The following is a 19482-nucleotide window of genomic DNA, read 5'->3' as shown; positions in this document are numbered from 1 at the left end:
AAACTGGAGTGGTCGCGCCACAGTTTGTTTTCTTTCCCAATGCGATATACTTTTAAATCGGTTTTCTGTTTTCCAACGTGTCCAACGTGGTTTGCGTTCGAATACTTTGGCCCGTAACTTCGAATGCGATCAGCGCTACGGTTCATTGGTTTCGATTTTGTTTGTTCATGGATTTGATTGACATCGGTAGTTCAGATTTCTCCTCTGTTACGGCACTTACACCTTACACCTTACGGTCCTTACGGCACAAACTTCAGCTCTCAATGTGTTTTGCTTGCAGCCATTGCGGCTGCAGCAAAACACAAAAATTATGGTCAAATAATACTTAACCCTCGGACGTACCCCCCCCCCATAAGGTTTTTTTCCAAATTATGAAAAGACGATTTAATCTATAATGCTGAAACCTTCAGTAGCTGTTCATTCATCTTTTACGGAAATTTTGATATGTCAACCATTTGTTCATAATATTTGTCTTGCCAAAAATCGTCATTTTTAACATTTTTCTTTATTTTTTCCAGTTTTTTGAAGTGCAAGATTTGTTTATTTTTACATTCCATAAGCATTCTGGCTTGATTTTGCGTCAATTTCCGTTATTTTGTGAATTTCTAAGAAAATGTTGAAATCCAAGATGGCGGATCCAAGATGGCGGCTCAAATGACGTCATGTGACGTCACATGACGTCACGTGACGTCACATGACGTCACAGCCGATTTAAATTATGTCGTCTTGCAGAGTAAGCTAAGGGCTTTCTTATCAGTGTAAAATAATCTCGCTACGCCTTAATATAACGAAAACTCCGGGGGAGGGGTTCCATCCACCCCCCCCCCCCTTGTATGATGGTGGGGGTGTGAGTTTGCTTGTACCTCCGAGGGTTAACACTAAACCTCCCATTCAGATCCCCATTAAACATAAATATAGGCATGGGTACAAGAAAACATAAATGTTTGCTCTTTTTGCGTTAATGCTTATTACTAGTGCATGTGAGAACAGCATGAGAGGAATAAGTGTGTTCGTTCTTTTCATACGTTTTAGGAACCGGTCGTTATTTATTGTCTAGGGTGGGTCAGAGGATTTTGATAGAAGGCCAGCCTATATTACTTTTCGGACTCCTCGCCCCACTTAACAAATTAGGCCATGAATTATACCGAATGTTTACACCGGGAATTTTAAGGAAGTTCTTATAATAATCAATTTACTGGGTTAATTTAAAATGATCTAGTGGTTTTAACTAGCCTGGCCTTTTCAGATCTGTTGTACCTGACATTCTTAAGTGCTTACGGTATGGTAATTAAACTTGCGTGGCACATAATGCGTATAGCTAAAGATGCTTATTTAAGCGGTGGCCAAACGTCAGTTAGGATGTCATATGACGCAAAATTGCAAACATTTATTCTGCACAAATCCGCTAATTTCAATCTGCCATGTTCTATTTCCTTTCCTTTTCCACGAAAACGACTCAAAATCGCCAAAATTGATTTCTACTGAATGTCTCTAATGTAAACATTATAAACAACAATTAAAACAAAAAAAACAGAAAAATGACAAAACTTTAAAAATCTCCTAATAACCTTGGAAGAGATGGGACGTGACCAAAACATTGACACTATACACATCACTTTCTCACAGGAAGGAATACCGTTGTAGTTATCTGTTTGCACACGAGAGGTTAAATTATAATATAAAAATCATGCTAGTAATAAGTCGAGGTAGTTTAAAAAAGGTTAAAATTTCTCTTACGATATTTTATCAATGCATTGTTCCGCAGCCGTGTGGTAAAGTATATATCTTTTCTCTGTGAAAATCACGCAGTATCGGTAATGCGAAGTATTTTCTTTACTGTGCTTTTCACGATTTGGCGAATCTCGCGGTATCGCCAGCAATAAAGAAATGGGTTCAACGAGGAATTCAAGAGAACCAGGGACACTGTCACATGATTAGCTACCATAATAGACATTCCAGATGTGTTAGCTAGCATTAAAATCGCACAGCATAAACTTGGAACGTAACAAGCAATGAAGAAAACATAAACAAACAATGCATTTATGGCAGACTTCTTTTCTCGGAGTACCACCATTGCCTGATTATTGTGCAGCTGACACTGGCTCAGTATTTGATTCTGATGATGTCTCGAAACTCTATAAATACGACTATACACCACAGTTGTCACGAAGAGTCCATATAACTCAATTATCACAACCACCATCAGATTATGGTTGGGAATTGAGATGAATATAGAGGCAGCGATGGCGCTTGTTAGCCACAAACCCAATAGGGCTATAATAACACGCTTCGGAGTGACGAGTTCTTGATACCTGAGATGTAGAGAGATGGCCAGAAATCTATCGACAGCGATTGCGGTTATAGTCAGAAACGATGCTGAAGCCAGAAAAAAGAAAAAGAAGAGATAGGTGGTTAAAACCTTTGGACAGAAGATGTCAAAGTTGTTGCTTTCACTTGCTTCCTTCTGTAAAATCAATGCAATATTCACACCAAGCATAAATTGTGGAATCGATGCCACAGCAAGGTCAGAAACAGCAAGACTCAGGAACAAGTTTTTCAAGGTGGCGGATAGGGACGAAGCCTTCCACAGCGCGCGAATGGCAAGGAGATTTCCAAGAGCTCCCACGACAGAAAATGTCAAGTTTAATACACAAGAGACTAGCATGAATGTTCCGTAAAAATGAACAAGTGTTATATATTCGTTCAACTTTAGACTGCAGAGCTGGGAAACCATGATTCGATGCCTCCAGGTAGGTGCCTTCTTCAACAAGGTGCGTTTTAGGCTATTCGCCAACGTCTTCAAGTGGTGGCAAATTAATTATTATAGTTAATCTATTCCATTTTCGTCAGAACAATTAAGTACCTGCTCATAACTGTCTCATTAAGATATAAACTTATTGACATTCATCAGCTGTTTGTTTAATAATTATCTATAGTCCTATTTGGCTTCCTTCGCCAAGGTCTTCAAGTAGTAGTCAATTAGTAATTATTGTTGTTAATCTAAAGCGCCAGGGACGCGTGATGTCTGCCTTCCTGTTTATCATAATCATAGTCTGGCTTATGAAGAATGTCACAGAGCAACAACGCATTGGCATCAGGTCGACGCTCTGCACGAAACAGGAACCTAGGCTTGGCATTTGCTGATGACCTAGCTTTGCCCTCCCACACACGGACTCAAATGCAACAGAAAAGTTCAAGGTTACATGGGGAAAACAACAGTTATGTCTAACAGTCCTGACAAGGAATTCATCCTGATAAACATCCAAGCATTGGAGCATGTGGACAAGTTTACCAACCTAGGAAGCGTTTTCAACCTGCACAGTGGGACAGAACAGGGCATTGTGTCGCGTTGGGAAGCAAGACTGTATAGTCGCTCGTGTCATAAGACCAATCTGGAAATCCAGTACCTACAACCATAAGACCAAACTTAGACTGTACAAACTAATGTTCTATCGGTTCTACTTTGCGGATCACAGTGCTGGAAAATGACAAGGATAACCGCAGTCTTGCTACCTTTCATACAACCGGTCTCAGGAGAATCATGCGAGTTTTCTGGCACAATAAAATTTTTAACGCCAGACTCCCATAATTGCAAGCCACAGGGCAAGTAACTACGGACACCATTCTTCGGCAAATAAGGTGAAAATGGCTTGGACATGCGCGCATTACGAAAAGATCCTACAGCACATGCAAGAATGGCCCTGACATGGACTCCAGAGGGACGAAGGAATTAAAGGAGGTGACCAAGAACAACATAACGGGAAGAGATGACGAGGGCTGTTATTGGATGGGAGAGCATCATAAGATCAGTCCAGGACAGAGCAGCTTGGCAGTACCTTGTAGATGCCTTATGTGTTACAGGGCACAACGAGAATGATTGAGCGAGTGAGTGAGTCAGTTAATCTATTCAATTTTCGTCAGAACCATCATTAAGTACCTGCTAACAACTGTCAAATTTATAATCTTGTTGTTATACATCAGATGTTTGTTTAATATATAGGCATATTTGACTTCCTATGTTAATTACCCATTTCAGATGGTGTGATGCTCATTAACCGAACAGCTCAAAATTATTTATGTATTATTTTCACGTGAGGATATGATCAAATAAAAAAAGATCGGGAGTATTATCACATGGTTCGAAATGGGACAACAAAAAGTCCAGCAATTAAAACGGTCCAATGAACTGCTCGTTCTGACGTGATATTTTAACATGTCCATTATTTAACGCTTTCTACACTCAGATATCACGATGTAATTAAGTGATATTTAATGTATGGTTTGCTATCTTCTTTTCTTTTTCTCCTCTATCACGTGCACGTGCTTGTCACTGAAATGGATTGAGTCCTCCATTAAAACTGCCTCGTTTGACATCAATCATGGCAACATGTTATGTTGTATTTTACTTGGACCAATATCTTAGTTGTGGAAAAAATATGCTAAAATATACTATATTTTAAATTTGAATTCTATTTAATTTAATTTGAAATCACTCGATACCTAAATTCAGTACTGGAGTGTTAAATGGGAACGCTGGACCAGAGCTGCGACATGTCAAAAAGCGGCGAATTTCTTGTGAATAGTTCTCTTCTATCCTCGAAATCCAGAGATGAAGCGTGGTGAACATCAAATGGAACAGACTGGGACAAATAATCCACTGCGTTGACTTAAATAGAACAGTAATAGACTACAAAAAAAAAAACACTTTACTGGTGCTTCAGCACTTAACTCTATTTTCTACTAGATCATTCTGGATGCCCTGTGCCAGATCTCCTTAAGTAATCACGCAATGGTTAAAATAAATACAAAAAGCATGGAAAAAAACTTGAATAGGACGTAAAGCGCCTTTGACGAGGAACTGAAAACATAAATTAATCAGGGGCCTGCCATTTTGCATCTGCCATCTCGAATTTCGTTTCTTTTTGCTTGTCCAAAAAAGGTCGGAAAATCGTCAAAATTGATTGTTAAACATTTGGACAGAATTCAAGAAAGCCCAACATTGTAAAGATAGTAGGAGAAATTGAAAAAAAAATTCTATACTTACCGTAACAGAGATACGATTTGAACAAAAACTGACACTACAAACTCCTTTCTCACATAAAAGATTCCCGTTTTATTTCTTTGTTTAAACGGAAAAGGTTGAATTACAGCTACAGGTCATGAGAGCCCTGTTATATGTTGTTTATAAAACGTGAGCGGAAACTTATGGTTTAAAACAAGTCAAAGGCATATTAGAATACGTTTCTCTTAAAATATTTTGTCAACTCATTGTGCTCAGCGATACCATATAAACAAAGTATGGATAATCAGCCGGTGGCGTTGATGCGAAGTATTTTCCTAACAGTGCTTTTCACGATTATGACGAACCTCACGATATCGCCAGCAGTACAGAATTGGGTTTAACGAGGAATTGAAGAGAACCATGAACAGTGTCACATGATTAGCTACCATAAAAGACCTTCGAGATGTGTCAGCAAGCATTAAAATCGAAGAGCATAAATTTGGAAGGTAACAAGCAATGAAAACAACATAAACAAACATTGCATTTATCGCAGACTTCTTCTGTCGGAGTAACTCCATTGCTTGAGCATTCTGTAACTGACACTGGCTTATTATTTGATTGTGATGATATCTTGCGACTCTGTAAACGCGACAATACACCACAGTTGTCAAGAAAAGTCCATATAATTCAATAACCACTACAACTATCAGATTGTAGATGGGAAATGAGATGAATATAGCGGCACCGATGGCGCTTGTTAGCCATAAAACTATCAGTGCTACAAACACACGCTTTGAAGTTACTAGTTCTTTATACCTTAGATGCAGAGAGATGGCCAAAAATCTATCGACAGCGATTGCGGTTATAGTCAGGAACGATGCTGAACCCAGAAAAAATAAAAAGAACAGATAAGTGGTTATAACCGCTGGACAAAAGATGTCAAGGTTGTAGTTTTCACTTGCTTCCCTCTGTAAAATAACTGCGATATCCACCCCTAGCATTAGTTGCGGTATCGATCCCACAGCAAGGTCAGAAACAGCAAGACTCAGGAACAAGTTCTTCAAGGTGGCGGATATGGAGGAAGCCTTCCACAGCGCGCGAATGACAAGGAGATTTCCAAAGGTTGTCACCACAGAAAATGTCAAGTTTAAAACACAAAAGACTAACATGAATGTTCCGTGAAAATGAACAAGTGCTATGTATTCGTCCAACTTTAGATTACAGAGCTCGGAAACCATGATTTGATGACTCTAGACTGGAGTCTTCGTTAATAAAAAGCGTTTTAGGCAATTCACCTTCCAAAAGTGGGGAATTAACTATTGTCGTTAATCCATTCCATTTTCGTTAGAGCCATTAAGTACCTGTTTACAAGTGCGTCATAAATACGCTATTGTTATCATATCAGCTGTATGTTTCACATATCGGCCTATTTGGCTTCGTATGTAAATAGCCCATTTCAAATGGACTGTCAAGTTCCCTTTATAAATCTTCCTTTATCTTTCCGTAAATCATTCATATAAATTTACGTAGGAAAAATTATGTCCAAACCTGTCTAAAGGGAAAAGTCGAGAGTTCCATCGCATGGTCAGAAATGACGAAATGGAGCAACAAAGAAATAGACCAAGCAGGTTGGTTTGAAGTTATTAAAATTAACACTTGCTTTGTTACACAAACAGATCAAATTCACGCAACCCAAGGCCGTTAACACCAAATGATGGAAATGGAATTAAAACAAATAAAGTTAAGTGGTTCGATGAACAGCTTGGTTTGAACATTTAACGCTTCTTATGCAAGGAGATCATTTTTAGGTGATATATATTGAATTTCTGTATTGTTATCTAATATCTTAATGTGGCTTGTCACTGAAATGAGTTGAGTTCTCCATTAAATCTGCCTTATTTGACAGCTTGATAACCTGTAATGTTTCATTTTACTCAGACCAATATCTTAGTTGTGAACAAGAATATACTAAAATATAGCACTGGATATCAAATTTCAGTGTCTAAAGTTGTAGATGGAGGAAACGCTGGACTTCAGCTGCGATATATCAAAAAGGCGAATTTCTTGCCAATGGTTCCCTTCCATTCTCAGAATGGAGAGCGTGGCGCTTGCCAAATTAAAAGAAGCAACCGATTTCCACCAAAGGGATCGGGAAAAAGCAAAACCTCTAACAAGAAAACGAAACTGGGGCGCTTACTATTTGTATAGAAAATTGGGGTTTTCGACAGTCAGAAATACAATAGAACGGGTCTTACCATCGAAAAATGTTCATGTATCTTGGTGGTCGTAAATGCAAAAAGGTAATAGATTCAGGTAATTCCGGTAAAAACGACAAAAGAGGAATGCCTTTACTTTTCAAATAAAAAATTATATTGAAAAGGACTGCGCCATATTTTGATTTCCCACCTCAACAACAGGTTTTCTCTATCATAAATGGAACTGATGAAAAGCGCCCCTGAATAAGCCAGTGACAAGATTTTTCAAGACAGTTTATATGTTTTCCTTTTCACAGGAACATAATTAGCGAGATGACTAATTAATGCTGTTTGCTTTGAACAGCAGGTTTGAACAGCTTGGTTTGAAGTATTTAATGTAAAGCGCATTGAATACGTAAATGCGCAAATATTTAATGTGTTCTTACGTCAAGAGATCGTTTTACCATTAAGTCATCTTACAAAAATTGGAGTCTACACGAAACAATGCAACGGTTTTGCAGTTTGAGGCCTTTCACCAAAACCTTCGGGTCATAGGAAAACTTAATACCACAGGCCTAATTTTCAACAGCTTTATTTGGGGCTTGATTTTGATATTTTGAGACATCGAATGTAAACATGTTTTTTGTACTTTTCCTTTTTTTTTATCTTACGGGAAAACCGTTTAGAGCAACAAATAGCTGAATTAAATTAACCACAAGTATAAGAAGGATTGTATGAATAAGTTCTCTTTCTATCAGCTGACTCGTGACGATATTTATTACCCGTGCTTTTGTAACTTACAGTAATTTGTAAACCCTATATTTATTGTAAATTGTATGTTTTGTAGACTTGACTCTGAAATTTCCGTTTTTATCTTTAAATTATTTTTTCCGTAATTTCTGCTCTTCGTTGTTCCTTTTATGTAAAGCTTTATGAAAAAAAAAATAAAAATAAAAAACAACAAAGTACAAAAGAAAGAAGTACAATGCTTTAATTATTCTAAAAATGACTATTAAACGTTCCTTATAGACCTTTGAAAGTATTCTAGATACTGTCGGGGCAAAGACTTTTTATTGCCTTATTTCCCGCTGCTTTTCTTAGCCAGATATTTATAGCGCCTCCATTAAGCAATATACCATCCCGCGTGGTTTTATCACGCCAGTAAAGCCCTAGAAAGTGCGGTTTATTGCTTTTATGAAATTGCTATCGAAAACGTTCGTTAAAGAAAGAGGAATCTATTTTATATTTCGTGATCAAATATCTTATTCTCATTAAGTTCATCGGATGACGCGGTAAACCAATCACAGCGGCTGAAGGAATTAAACACACGTTCAGCTCCACACACAAAATCTACGATTCGACCCGACAAAAAATCTAAAAGTTCTTTTAAAGCTACAAAAGTCAAAAGAAAGAAAAGGAAAAAGGCAAAATGTCACGGTAAAGAATGTACAAGCACATCAAACTAGCAGTATAAAGCACATCAAACTAACAGTACAATTAAAGCGCGTACAAGGACTCAGCGTATCAAAAATCAAGAAAACTTTCATCGCGACCAATTTGATTCAGTTTTAATGTTTTTCAATAACGTTCTGGTAACTGTTGAATGGAACGATCTCATGTTTTTGATATTTTTGCAGTCCTGTGAAAGCGGGCCTGTTCATTCTGTTCCTTCTTATACAGTCGAAGCTCTCGTAAGCGGACGCCCTCGGGGCGCGAAAAAGTGTCCGTAACTGGAGCTGGCCGCTTACGAAAATGGTTCTCGTAAGCGGCCACTAGAGGTGTAGGGGATATATGGCCGCTTACGGGAGCTTGCCAAGCTAACGATAACCGGGCGGACGTGGATAACGACAAAACAAGCACTGAAATATGGTACTGTAATTATTGTAAAATCATTGCTACAAGGCGATGTGAAGTTGATTGATAAAAACAAAATGCAGAAGTTGTTAACAGGATTTCCTTTGTCTTCTTTGGGGTGTCCGCTTACGGGAGCATAAAAACAAATAAAAAGTCTAAGTCGTAATCTCTGAAAGTGTCCGCGGCTGCTTACGGGAATGTCTGCCTACGAGAATGTAAAAATACAGAGTTTGTATGGGAGTTACAACGGGGTTTCAAACAAGGCGGCCGTAAGTAGAGCTGTCCGCTTACGAGAGTGTCCGTTAAGAGAGCGTGTTATAAGATTTAGAAATAATTGTCGACATTTAGACATCTAGGAAGCTTTTTGAAACTTCCAAATTATGAGCAAAATGTTACGTAAAACTATTTAGCTCTTTTTTTTAATATTTTGATATGTATTTTATCAACTGAAATAAAGACACTTTATTTATTTATTTATTTATTTATTTATTTTGTAATTAAGATACTTGACATAAGAAACTCACTTACCTTAACATTTGTTCTTACTGAGTGTCATCGTAGTCTTTTATGACTAAAAAGTTTTAGTACAAGCCAAAAATTTACTTTATCCGGCTTAGAAATAATGCTTAGACGTCTCTGACTAGAAACAAAACAAACCAAAACATACAACCCCTTTCCGTCAAGCGATAATTTTTCAAGACCTCATTCATTTATCCGATATTTTCTTGATATGTTAAACCTCTTTTGTGTACGTAAACAGTTAATGTGAAAAGAACCTCAATCCTTAAAAAAAGAATTTTAATGTGCCTGTCAGTGCTTACATATAAGAAACTAAGATAATTGTTCAAAAAATCTTTTGGATTTAACCATTCAACTGTATCGGTTGTACCTTGTTGCCTTGTTGTCTTCAAATAGATAACTAAATAGCTTCTTGAAATGGCAAAGTTGACGTTATCAATGGGAATCAAACTGTCCTGTTTTACTAACTTTTCTTATGGCACCTTTTTTTAACGAAAGAAAACTCGGTAATCGAACTGAGTTACACTCCTCTTATATTGTTAAATGGCTTAATTAATGTTTCTAAAAAGAACTCACGATAATTCAAACGGTTTTTGGGGAGCTTACACAATCACGAAATTTTCACTATTTCACCCTTCTAATCTAAAATTGAATTTACGTCCAAAGAAATCCCCTCTCCCGCCATCCAATGTTGTATGATTGCACAGAAAAACCTCTAGAAACAGACTACAACATTGGATGGGGGGGGGGGGGGGGGAGGGAGTAGATTTTGTAAGGGCTCAAAATCAAAAGTTTAAAAAAAGGGGGGGGGGGGGGATTAAAAATGACTATGTGTCAAGACTTTCGTCACTCATTGTAGCCAGGTGGACTAACTCACTAGTCGGGGGAGAAAGCTCACAAACAAAAAACAAAATGGCCGACTTATAGTTTGGTGATTTTGTTATACTGATTTGACCGGTGAAGATAGAAAAGCAATTCAGGCTACCTTAGTAACAACTTTTCCAAAACAGATTTCATTTTTCCGGCTCTCGGGGATGTGCGCCCCGCGTCCAGTTTTACCGCGGTTTTATGAGTTCTCATGACACGGATGGACCGCTGTCCGCAGAGACAAGCGCAAAAATAAAGAAACTTTCAACATTTTCATTCTCAGAGGTACAAATCTCGCTCACTTACCGCTGTTATGTAAAAACAAACAACTTTGCTTTAAAAAAGAGTGTTCATTTGATTTTATGGACGAAATCTTGTCAGAGTTTAGTTTTATATCGAACTTGTTTGTTCTTCAAAAGTTGATCATTTTATTCAGCTGAACTAAACTAACTTACAGTCAATCTCCGCATTCAGTGTAGTCTTCTTTGCTTAATTTAATGCCTTTCGTTCTTTGTAATATATTTTCCTTTAGACTAACTTTGTTTATTTTCCTTCAAATTAATCATATTTTTTGGTATTAGCCCGTCATGTGCACAATGGTTAAAGAACTTTATAAACTTTTATTCGAGCTCAAATGGAATTTTCAGCGACGATTCATGAAATCTCAATTTCATGCCCTTCTCGGCATAGAATAGAGAAATTTTTAATTTACACCGTTTTAAGAGCTCAATTGATCTTCCGTTCGATGCATGATCTAGTGAGCTTTGCCCGGCGTTTATTCTAAAACCAATTGTACAGATTATACACTGAAATTATATTTGATCATTACTCTAACTTTTATTTTAGCTTTTTAAATGCTTCTTATAAATATCTGAACGCCGAAAATATCGTTAAGGAAAAATTGTGTTTTTTTGTCTTTCTGTTTCTACAAAAGTTTCAACAAGTAATTTTTATTTTTTATTTATTTATTTATTTTTGCTGGGGCCGTACTTTTCTTTTATCCCTTTCCACCCCTAGTGCACAGCCATTTTCTTCCGATAGTCAATCGAGGGTTGAATATGTTTTAAGGAACACCCTGTAACCCCTAGATTAGTTATCTTTGGAATAAAAAAAAATTAAAAAAAAAAAAATAATCGCGGAATAACCGCTAATCTTGGGTTATTTAATCGGCTGTACAGGAACCGGGGCCAAGCGTTTTTAGGAAATGAAGGCGGAAGGCCTGCATTTTTAAGCAAAAAAGAAATAATTTTAATCAGATGAGTTTGACCTTAGAGCTCCCAAACTGGGAAACTGTTTCAAGTTCATGAATTCGTCTTCTAAAAAACCGTCTATAAATATTGGCATCTCATCCATACGTACTCCGACAGACAGGATAATGATGTAGAAATTAATGGATGCCACAGACAGATGACAAACAAATATTTTCAACAGTAGCAGTTTTATTGGTATGTGGATTGAATACCCAATCAGTAAACTAAGTAATACCAAAAACGTTGTTATGAAATAGCGGTTATAAGCTTGGACTTATTCATTGTTATCTTATTTTTTTACTTTTTTAGTTTATAAGTAATATTAAAAAATGAGAAAAAAAGTTGCGATTATATGTTGACAAAATCCAAAATCTGTAGCCGCCGCAAAAAAAGACATCTCCGCCGACAAAGCCTCATATTACGCCATATCAGTCCACTGCAAAACAAACATAAAGCAAACAGGAAATTACTACCAGAAAGATGAATAAAGTAAGGGCCTGATTGGAAACCTTAAAATTCACATCAGTGCGCGGAATGCCCAGTAAGTTATCCTCACTAAGGCTTATTTCTAGAATTTTTTTTACCATTTCTTTCCAATATGTTGCTCGTTGATTCATTTCCTTTATGCATTAAATAAATGAAAAAAGCACAAAAAGGGCAGTAAAAGAGAAGGTGAAAATAAATTACGATCTAACTTAATACTTACTTATAAGCTCAACTTGGCTCACTTGGCTGAATTCTGCAAAAGATATGAAACCATCCCCTATTGGGAAGTAAAAATAGAAGCAACGTTAAAAGAGTTAAACTACGAAAAGATACAACCAAGGTTTAAGGTGGCTCCGTAGTTATTCCAGGCGCACTCTTCGATGTCAAACTTTGCGTTATAACTTTTTCGGCTTTGACGCGATGGCTATGAAACTTTGGGAAAACTTTCGCCTATCATTCAGTAATAATATCATTTAATTTGATTTCACCGGTGAAAAATATTTTCAATGTTACTGGCGTTTAACTGGACCCCACTTTTTGGACAAAATCGCTTCCAGTACAAAATTTTGCCGATAAATTTTTGCTAAATTTCTGGAATCAGCTTATATTCACCTAATACACACCATAGCCAAGTTTCAGAAAAATCGTTCGTGCAGAAGTCCGGAAATACTAAGGTCATGTAAACTCAACTCTTACATTCTCTTGAATGTAAGAGTGAATGACGCACATGCTTATTTCGTATTCAAAATTATATAAACAAAACTGCTCGCCTGCCTTCAGTCGCGGAGTAGCTTACAATCCCAAGAAGAATTCTCCAGCTCACAGCACGGCACAGCAACAAAAATCGATGCAAACATTTTGCAGTACCTTGAAATTTATATGGCAGGAGTTTGACGCCAAACCGCGGTATACTTTTCGCAAAATGCTGCAAAACGCAACTTTGGAGGGTGGAGAACGTTTTCATGCATTTTATAATGTTTACAGAACTAGCGAATACTTTTAAATTTTATCGGTTCGCACGATTAACAATCGGCGGTAACGAACACACCAAGAAGAAATTAACCTAGGTTGAGGAGGGAGAGAGGAGACGCGGAAGGTCGAGAGAGACCTGACGCAGGGCCGCGGAGAAGTAGAGGGAAGCATTGGTTGTTTTTGAGCAGTGTATCAATAATTGCCAGTACATTTGTAGCGATTCGGGGGTTAACGACAGTGCTTGGTATAGTTGTCCACCTTACCGTTGCTGTCCAGATGGTTGAAGTTGTTCTGTGTGAAAATATCAGTTCCATTTATATGCAAGCACGGCGGAGGAGCCTCAGTTGGTGGAGGACAAGAAGGCGTGGCCGTCGTTGAGGAAACCGTAGGCACGGTCGTCGACGATGGAGAAGGGGCAGATACGACGTCACGTCGTCGCCTCTTCTTGCCAATTGGAAATATTTGTAGTTTAATCTGCACCACTTTAATAAGTTTGCACACATTGCCGTTGTTATCTTGTATCACTACCTGCATGCAAAAAAAAGTGAAAAGGGAGAGATTGATTGAGTGTTTGTTTTATTTTATAAGTTTACAAAACTTCTTTACAATGATTTCCACAGCATCCCCCCTCTATTTGAGAAAGACCCTTTACAATATTCTGTTTTTGGAACGTGGTTCAGTAAGGTTGTTCCTAGGGTTGTTCTCACATGTATCGATTACAAACTATGAATTGCAAGAGAAGATACCTATTTCCTTTTTTAACTCAAATTATTTAAACTAATGTAATGGCAACCTAGAGTAGCCCTACCTCTTGTTTCGCAAGAAGAAGAGGCCCTTGATCGAGGAGGGGTGCTTATTCGAGGAGAGGCGTTTATTTCAGATTTCGAGTTTAAGGAACGCGCTTAATCGAACGGGGGAACTTTTTAAGATATGGTGCACACTCGGTCAAGTACACATTTAGTCCTAACTAACCGATCGCCGCAAAAATGTTTCTTTCAAGGGGGTGATATTCAGAAACGATACTAAATTTAAACCTCATTCTACACTATACTGACTTAGTTTTGCTTTCTTACCTTTTGATATTTAATGCACACGGGCCCGCAGCTATTCGTATGCGTTACAAGCTGCATCAGCATGAGGGCAGCAACTACAATCGCCAACTCTTTCCTCATGTTGACACAAAAAAGATCTAAGAAAAGTTGAACTATTAATGAAAGAACTTGATCCACAGAAATACCTTGCAAAGTGTGCACCGTTTTTTAAGCAATACAATACGCTTCAAGTCGCAGTTTTTAATCATGATTGTGTCGATAGAGTAATTAGAATTAATCGTTTATTAAGGGGTTTGTTGTTGTTTGTTGTGTATTTTGGAAGCTGTGTTCATGGTCTTTCCTTCAGGAATTTTGGGCGTTGTTTATTGCTTCTTGTTCGAAACTTACACCATAAATAAAGGACTCCAAGGATCAGCTTTTGAAAGTCAGGCGTTGTTTTTGCCTTCGTGCGTCATTCTCAAGCACGTAGAAGTTGAATTTCGCTACACATCAACATTCGTTAAACTGCAAATTTGTTACTGTTAGATTCGTTGGTACAACAGGAAAGATGTGATTTACATGATTTATTTGCATAGTAAGAACGCATACTCAGCAGAAATGAAAACTATAAACACTTAAAGGCCGATATCAGCTTCATAAAATAAGCATTGTGTTTTGACTCTCTGCGTCACTCTCAAGTACTAATTATGGAACTTCTTTTACATATGAACGCTATTAACCGCAGTATGACGACTGTTTTGAATTGTTGCTTCGAAACGAAAACTTGTTTGTTGGATTCTTTACGATGAGTTAACCGGAAAAAGACAAAAAAGTTAATGCGAAAAAATGCCGCCATTTCATAACATTAAACAGCATTTGTCCACGTTTACACATTTTTTCAAGACATTTTTCAACTTCCAAATTGTAAGCAAGATGTATAATAGAAGTAAACGTTTGATTGACGGCAGACTGTTAAAAAGGTCACTAGTGCGTCCATGCCAGTCTCGTTTTACAACACGGATTTTCTAACGAGATACTTAAAAAATAAGAGACACATTTTTTTTTTATCCCCCTAGCATTTATGTTTACTCAGTGTCCTTGTGTTTTTTATGATTTCAAAAAGTGTAGTACAAGGGGAAAAACAAATTTCATCTCATAGTCAATGTTAGACGTCTAGAAACAAACATATCAAACCCAACAACCTCTTTTCGTCAGGCGATAATTTGTCAAGGAGCTCCTTCACAAAGGCAATAGTTTTTGTTTTAGAATTGTGAAAATTTCTAGCTAGCATGTTATATTGAATAACGTATAATTTCAGTTGTGATAATTACCGTCTTACCAAGAGTTCATTTTAAGGAAGCATTTTATTTTATATTTCTTCATCATTATCACTTTTAAAGAAATTGAAATATTTTAAAATCAGTAAACGTCGAACAGCAAATTTACAACTACTTTCGTACGTTGCCGCGACAGGAATCAACCCTTGTTTGTAGAATTATTTACGCTGCACTAGGATAAACAATGATTTGTAAGGGCGAGAAGGTAGACACGATAAAAAAAATGCAAAATGTTCTTTTACTTCCAAGTTTTTCATGCGATACCAAATAAAGCTAGTTCCAATAATTAGTTCACAACACGCGAACCAGTTGAGCCATGATATGGATCTCAATCATGCCGCTGTGGTGGACAGGTCAGACGATTACCACAACAGGCTTTTCCTAGAAGCATGGCATTCGCAGAGGGACCGGAATGCGGGAAATGAACACATAGACATTCCTGATTTATATAAAACACTTACATAATAATGTTCCAAGTCTCGTGCAGCTTTCGCGTGTACTTGTTGATATAAGTCACTCGCGGGTGTACAAATGTGAAATCGTTTAAAAGCCGTTGTTTTTATCTGCCATGTTTAAACCGAAGAAGACCGAATGTTCTCGGTCGAAACGTTTTGTATAAAGTTTATTATGAGCGTTGTTTTTACGTTCAAGAAGGTCAGCGTCAGAATTTTGAAAGAACTTTAGCTAACAGGAGTTACTCATAGCTGAGTGGGTAAAATGAAGAAAATAATTATTGCCATTTTGTCGATCAAATATGACTAATCTAGAAGTGGATACCGAATTGTCTCCCGTAACAAATTCCATTTATAAATTCCTTTACAAAATGCTTTATTTCCTACTCAGAGACCAGAGCAAGGTTTCAATAATTTATTCTCCTTAGCAGTAAATAGTTGCTTAATTTAAGATGATGGAAAACAAAAATACATCACGAAAGGGAAACAGGAGGTCAACCTCAATAATGTCCTCTAATGCTTTCTAAAACGGTTTTTGATATGATCTTTTTTATACAAGAACTTTGTTTAGTTTCTGTGTGAGTTTATGCGATCCATTATATATACGTATAAGGTATCGGACGATCCAATTTTTGCTATGAACGAAATAATTATATATAATTCTTCGTGACTGATCTACACTAATACAAAGGACAACGGAAACTATAAACAGATAAATGACTTTATTGTTTGCCGGAAAAAGCCAAGCCGCAGCAAGGGGGGAGTGAAACCGAAGGCCTACCCCTTGATGCGGCTCGCGGGTGGGTGGGTGGGGATAACAAAAATACAAAGACGGCTCTGCTAGCTAAGAAAGACTGATTCGAATAATAATATATCGTGGGCTTTGAAGGCAAGCCCATGTCACGCACTGACAATGATTGACACTCGCTACTACGTATTATACAACCATTGGCCAGAGTCCAATACTTAACATTATACTTTCTCACTTTACAATTCATACCAAACAAGTAATGTTTAAACAAGCAAAGCTAACTTTGATTTCCTGTTTCTTGATGATTTTAGAAATTGGCTGCAATCGACAAAAAAACCCAGAAACAATATAGGAAAAGGAAGCTTAAGCCATGCTGCAAAGAATGAAAAGAAATTTTTAATTCGGGTATAGATTTCTATTAAAACATGGTTGATATAGAAGGACGAAGTCAAATTATCGTTCATTTGACCAAAATGTTTCCGGGTCGATTCTGTAGCCTTCCGACGATTTTTAACTAATTTAATTTTTTTTAACTCTTAACGTTTGAAGCAATCTCTCTCCAACGACCAGGATTTTCTCACCCTACCAACCGTACCTCTAAAAAGCCGTTTGCTTGAAATCCGTGGGGGGACTATTTACTCTCTTCCCCCAAGCCTTGTGGCCCAAGCTGACTCAGTATCGAACATATCTCTTAACATATGGGCCCTCAAATCCAGGAAGGATCAAAATAATATAAATATAAGAAGCAATTAAAAGCACCTGCTAGACTTAACTTATGTATATGCAACAGACTTATAGTGTCATAATTTACCTTAGCAAAAGTTGCGTTCGTGGTCTTTCCTTCTCGGATTCTGGGCGTTGTTTAATGCTTCTGTTCCCAAACTCACAGCTTATATGACTCGTCTGCTTCTGAAAGGCAGCACTGTGTCATAATTTTTTGCGTCACTCTCAAGCACTCAGTGATTGATTTCTTTTCACATCATTAGTTAATAAACCGTAAATTTAACAATGTTTTGATTCGTTGCTACAACAGAAGCTCTGTACGTGATTTTTCTCTGTCGGATATGTATAATTCAAGTCTAGAAAATACTATTCGGGAAAAATAAAAGTCGTAAACACTTGAAGGTCGATATCAGCTACAGAAAGTTAGCATTGTGTTGTTATTTTCGATCTGCGTCATACTTCGTACGAAGAAATGGAACCTCTTTTACATATGAAAACCAAATAAACAACTGTTTTAAATTGTTACTTCGAGAATAAAACTTGTTTGTATGATTCTTCAGCTTTTCGATGCGAAAATAGACCTATAAGGGACAAGGAAATATATGCAAAAAAATATTGTTACGTGTTTTAAAAAATAGTAATATTAGTCCGCATTCTAGTCACACAGCGGTCCAACGCAGCGCGCGTGCGCAGTTACTGTGCAATTCCCGCCAAACTTCTCCATACAAAGTCTTAAATTTTCTGAAAACTTTCGCTTTAAAGCCAAAAGTTAACGCCGTCCCTGGAAAGTTAAGGTTTATACGCCGCTTATGGATTGGAAATTTGATAATTTATCTCCACTGAGTGTCCCAGCTTGAACTGTTCTTTCACCGTACCATTTCTTTAACAATTTCCTACAAAAGCTTGCACACTTTCGAGACAAATTCTCAGAAAAGTTCGAGGCGCCGAAAACCGGAGGTGACGTCATTTTTGCGTTTGACCGCGGTGTGCATTCTAGTAGACATTTTGGGAAGCTTTTTGCAACTTCCAAATTTAGAGCAAGATGTTTCAATGAAGTAAAATTCAAAAGAAGTTTCATTTTAATCATAAAACATGCAATTATCGACAGACCGAAGAAGAAAACAATCGACGCCATTTGTTAAGTATCACTAGTGCGTCATAACGTCTCGTTTTACAAAATGTATTTTCTAATTAAGATACTTAAAATAGGAAACTGAGTGAATTGTCCGCTTGTTTTTAGGACTTTAGAAAGCTTAAAACATGCTAGAAATCTATTTTACCTTACAGTAAATGGAAAGATGTCTCTGACAGGAGAAAAAAAACATAATGAACCCTTCGAACCCTTCTCGTCAAGCGATAATTTGTCAAGTACCTCCTTCACAAAGGAGTTTGTAGTTTGTTTGTAACATTGTGAAAATTAATAACCAGCAAAGTTGAAAAAAGTATCTTTTCACCAAGAGTTGATTTAAAGGCAGCATTTTATTTAAAGTGTCCTCATCGTTCTCAATTACTGAGAAATTGAACTTTTTTCAAAATCAGTAATCGTCGAAACGACATGCTTTGGCACGTTACTGCACCAGGGATCAATTCGTGTTTTGTAGAGTCCTTAACGTTACACGAGGGAAGAACAATGATTTATTAGCGTGAAGAGGTAAATATATATTATATAAAACTATTTTGTTACCAGGATTTCTATGCGATCTTACGTAAGGCTTATTTCAAGAGAATGTTCAAGAAATCTTACACATAACTTGGAGGTCTAAGTAAATAACAAAATTATTGCCAGTTCATCGAGCAAATAAGACCTTTTTATTTATTCTTTTTTATTTAATATTATCTTGGACTCTGGGCTTTGTTTAATGCTTCTTTTCTGAAACTCGCAGCTTATAAGACCGTTTCTGAAAGGCAGCATTGTGCGTTTATTTTTTGTCTCTCAGTAATTGAATTTCTTTTCACATCATTAGTTTAATTAACCGTAAATTTAAAAGTGTTTTGGTTCGTTGCTACAACAGAAGTGCTGTACGTGAAGGACGTCTGTCGCAT

General features: G+C 37.1%; 4 protein-coding genes across 4 annotated transcripts in view; all 4 read right to left on the bottom strand.

Annotated features, from left to right (window-relative positions):
* The window catches only part of LOC144661647 (lysophosphatidic acid receptor 3-like), a 668415-nt gene that overhangs the window by 206073 nt on the left and 442860 nt on the right, over window positions 1-19482 (bottom strand). The window lies entirely within an intron of this gene.
* On the bottom strand, window positions 1524-2786 carry LOC144660412 (melanocortin receptor 4-like). The gene has a single exon (XM_078521030.1). The coding sequence runs from the start codon at window positions 2732-2734 to the stop codon at window positions 1802-1804; it is 933 nt and encodes a 310-aa protein (XP_078377156.1). The 5' UTR covers window positions 2735-2786; the 3' UTR covers window positions 1524-1801.
* LOC144660381 (melanocortin receptor 4-like) lies at window positions 5100-6342 on the bottom strand. Its single transcript, XM_078520990.1, has one exon. The coding sequence runs from the start codon at window positions 6238-6240 to the stop codon at window positions 5338-5340; it is 903 nt and encodes a 300-aa protein (XP_078377116.1). The 5' UTR covers window positions 6241-6342; the 3' UTR covers window positions 5100-5337.
* LOC144660400 (uncharacterized) lies at window positions 11965-17636 on the bottom strand. The gene is made up of 5 exons (XM_078521014.1): window positions 17528-17636; window positions 14219-14334; window positions 13409-13673; window positions 12394-12450; window positions 11965-12123 (listed from the first exon to the last, which is right to left on the bottom strand). The coding sequence occupies exons 2-5, from the start codon at window positions 14315-14317 to the stop codon at window positions 12116-12118; spliced, it is 429 nt and encodes a 142-aa protein (XP_078377140.1). The 5' UTR covers window positions 14318-14334; window positions 17528-17636; the 3' UTR covers window positions 11965-12115.

This window comes from Oculina patagonica, chromosome 7, assembly GCF_052425735.1.
Source record: "Oculina patagonica isolate OP01 chromosome 7, crgOcupat, whole genome shotgun sequence".
Classification (NCBI taxonomy): Eukaryota; Metazoa; Cnidaria; class Anthozoa; order Scleractinia; family Oculinidae; genus Oculina; species Oculina patagonica.
This window is presented reverse-complemented; position numbering and strand designations above follow the sequence as displayed.

Coding starts and splice junctions, on each gene's coding strand:
- LOC144660412 (XM_078521030.1), bottom strand. CDS start 2,734: ATGGTTTCCCAGCTCTGCAGTCTAAAGTTGAACGAATATATAACACTT.
- LOC144660381 (XM_078520990.1), bottom strand. CDS start 6,240: ATGGTTTCCGAGCTCTGTAATCTAAAGTTGGACGAATACATAGCACTT.
- LOC144660400 (XM_078521014.1), bottom strand. CDS start 14,317: ATGAGGAAAGAGTTGGCGATTGTAGTTGCTGCCCTCATGCTGATGCAG. Junction 13,674..14,218: donor TGTGCATTAAATATCAAAAG/GTAAGAAAGCAA, acceptor TTTTGCATGCAG/GTAGTGATACAAGATAACAA. Junction 12,451..13,408: donor CAACCATCTGGACAGCAACG/GTAAGGTGGACA, acceptor ACTTCCCAATAG/GGGATGGTTTCATATCTTTT.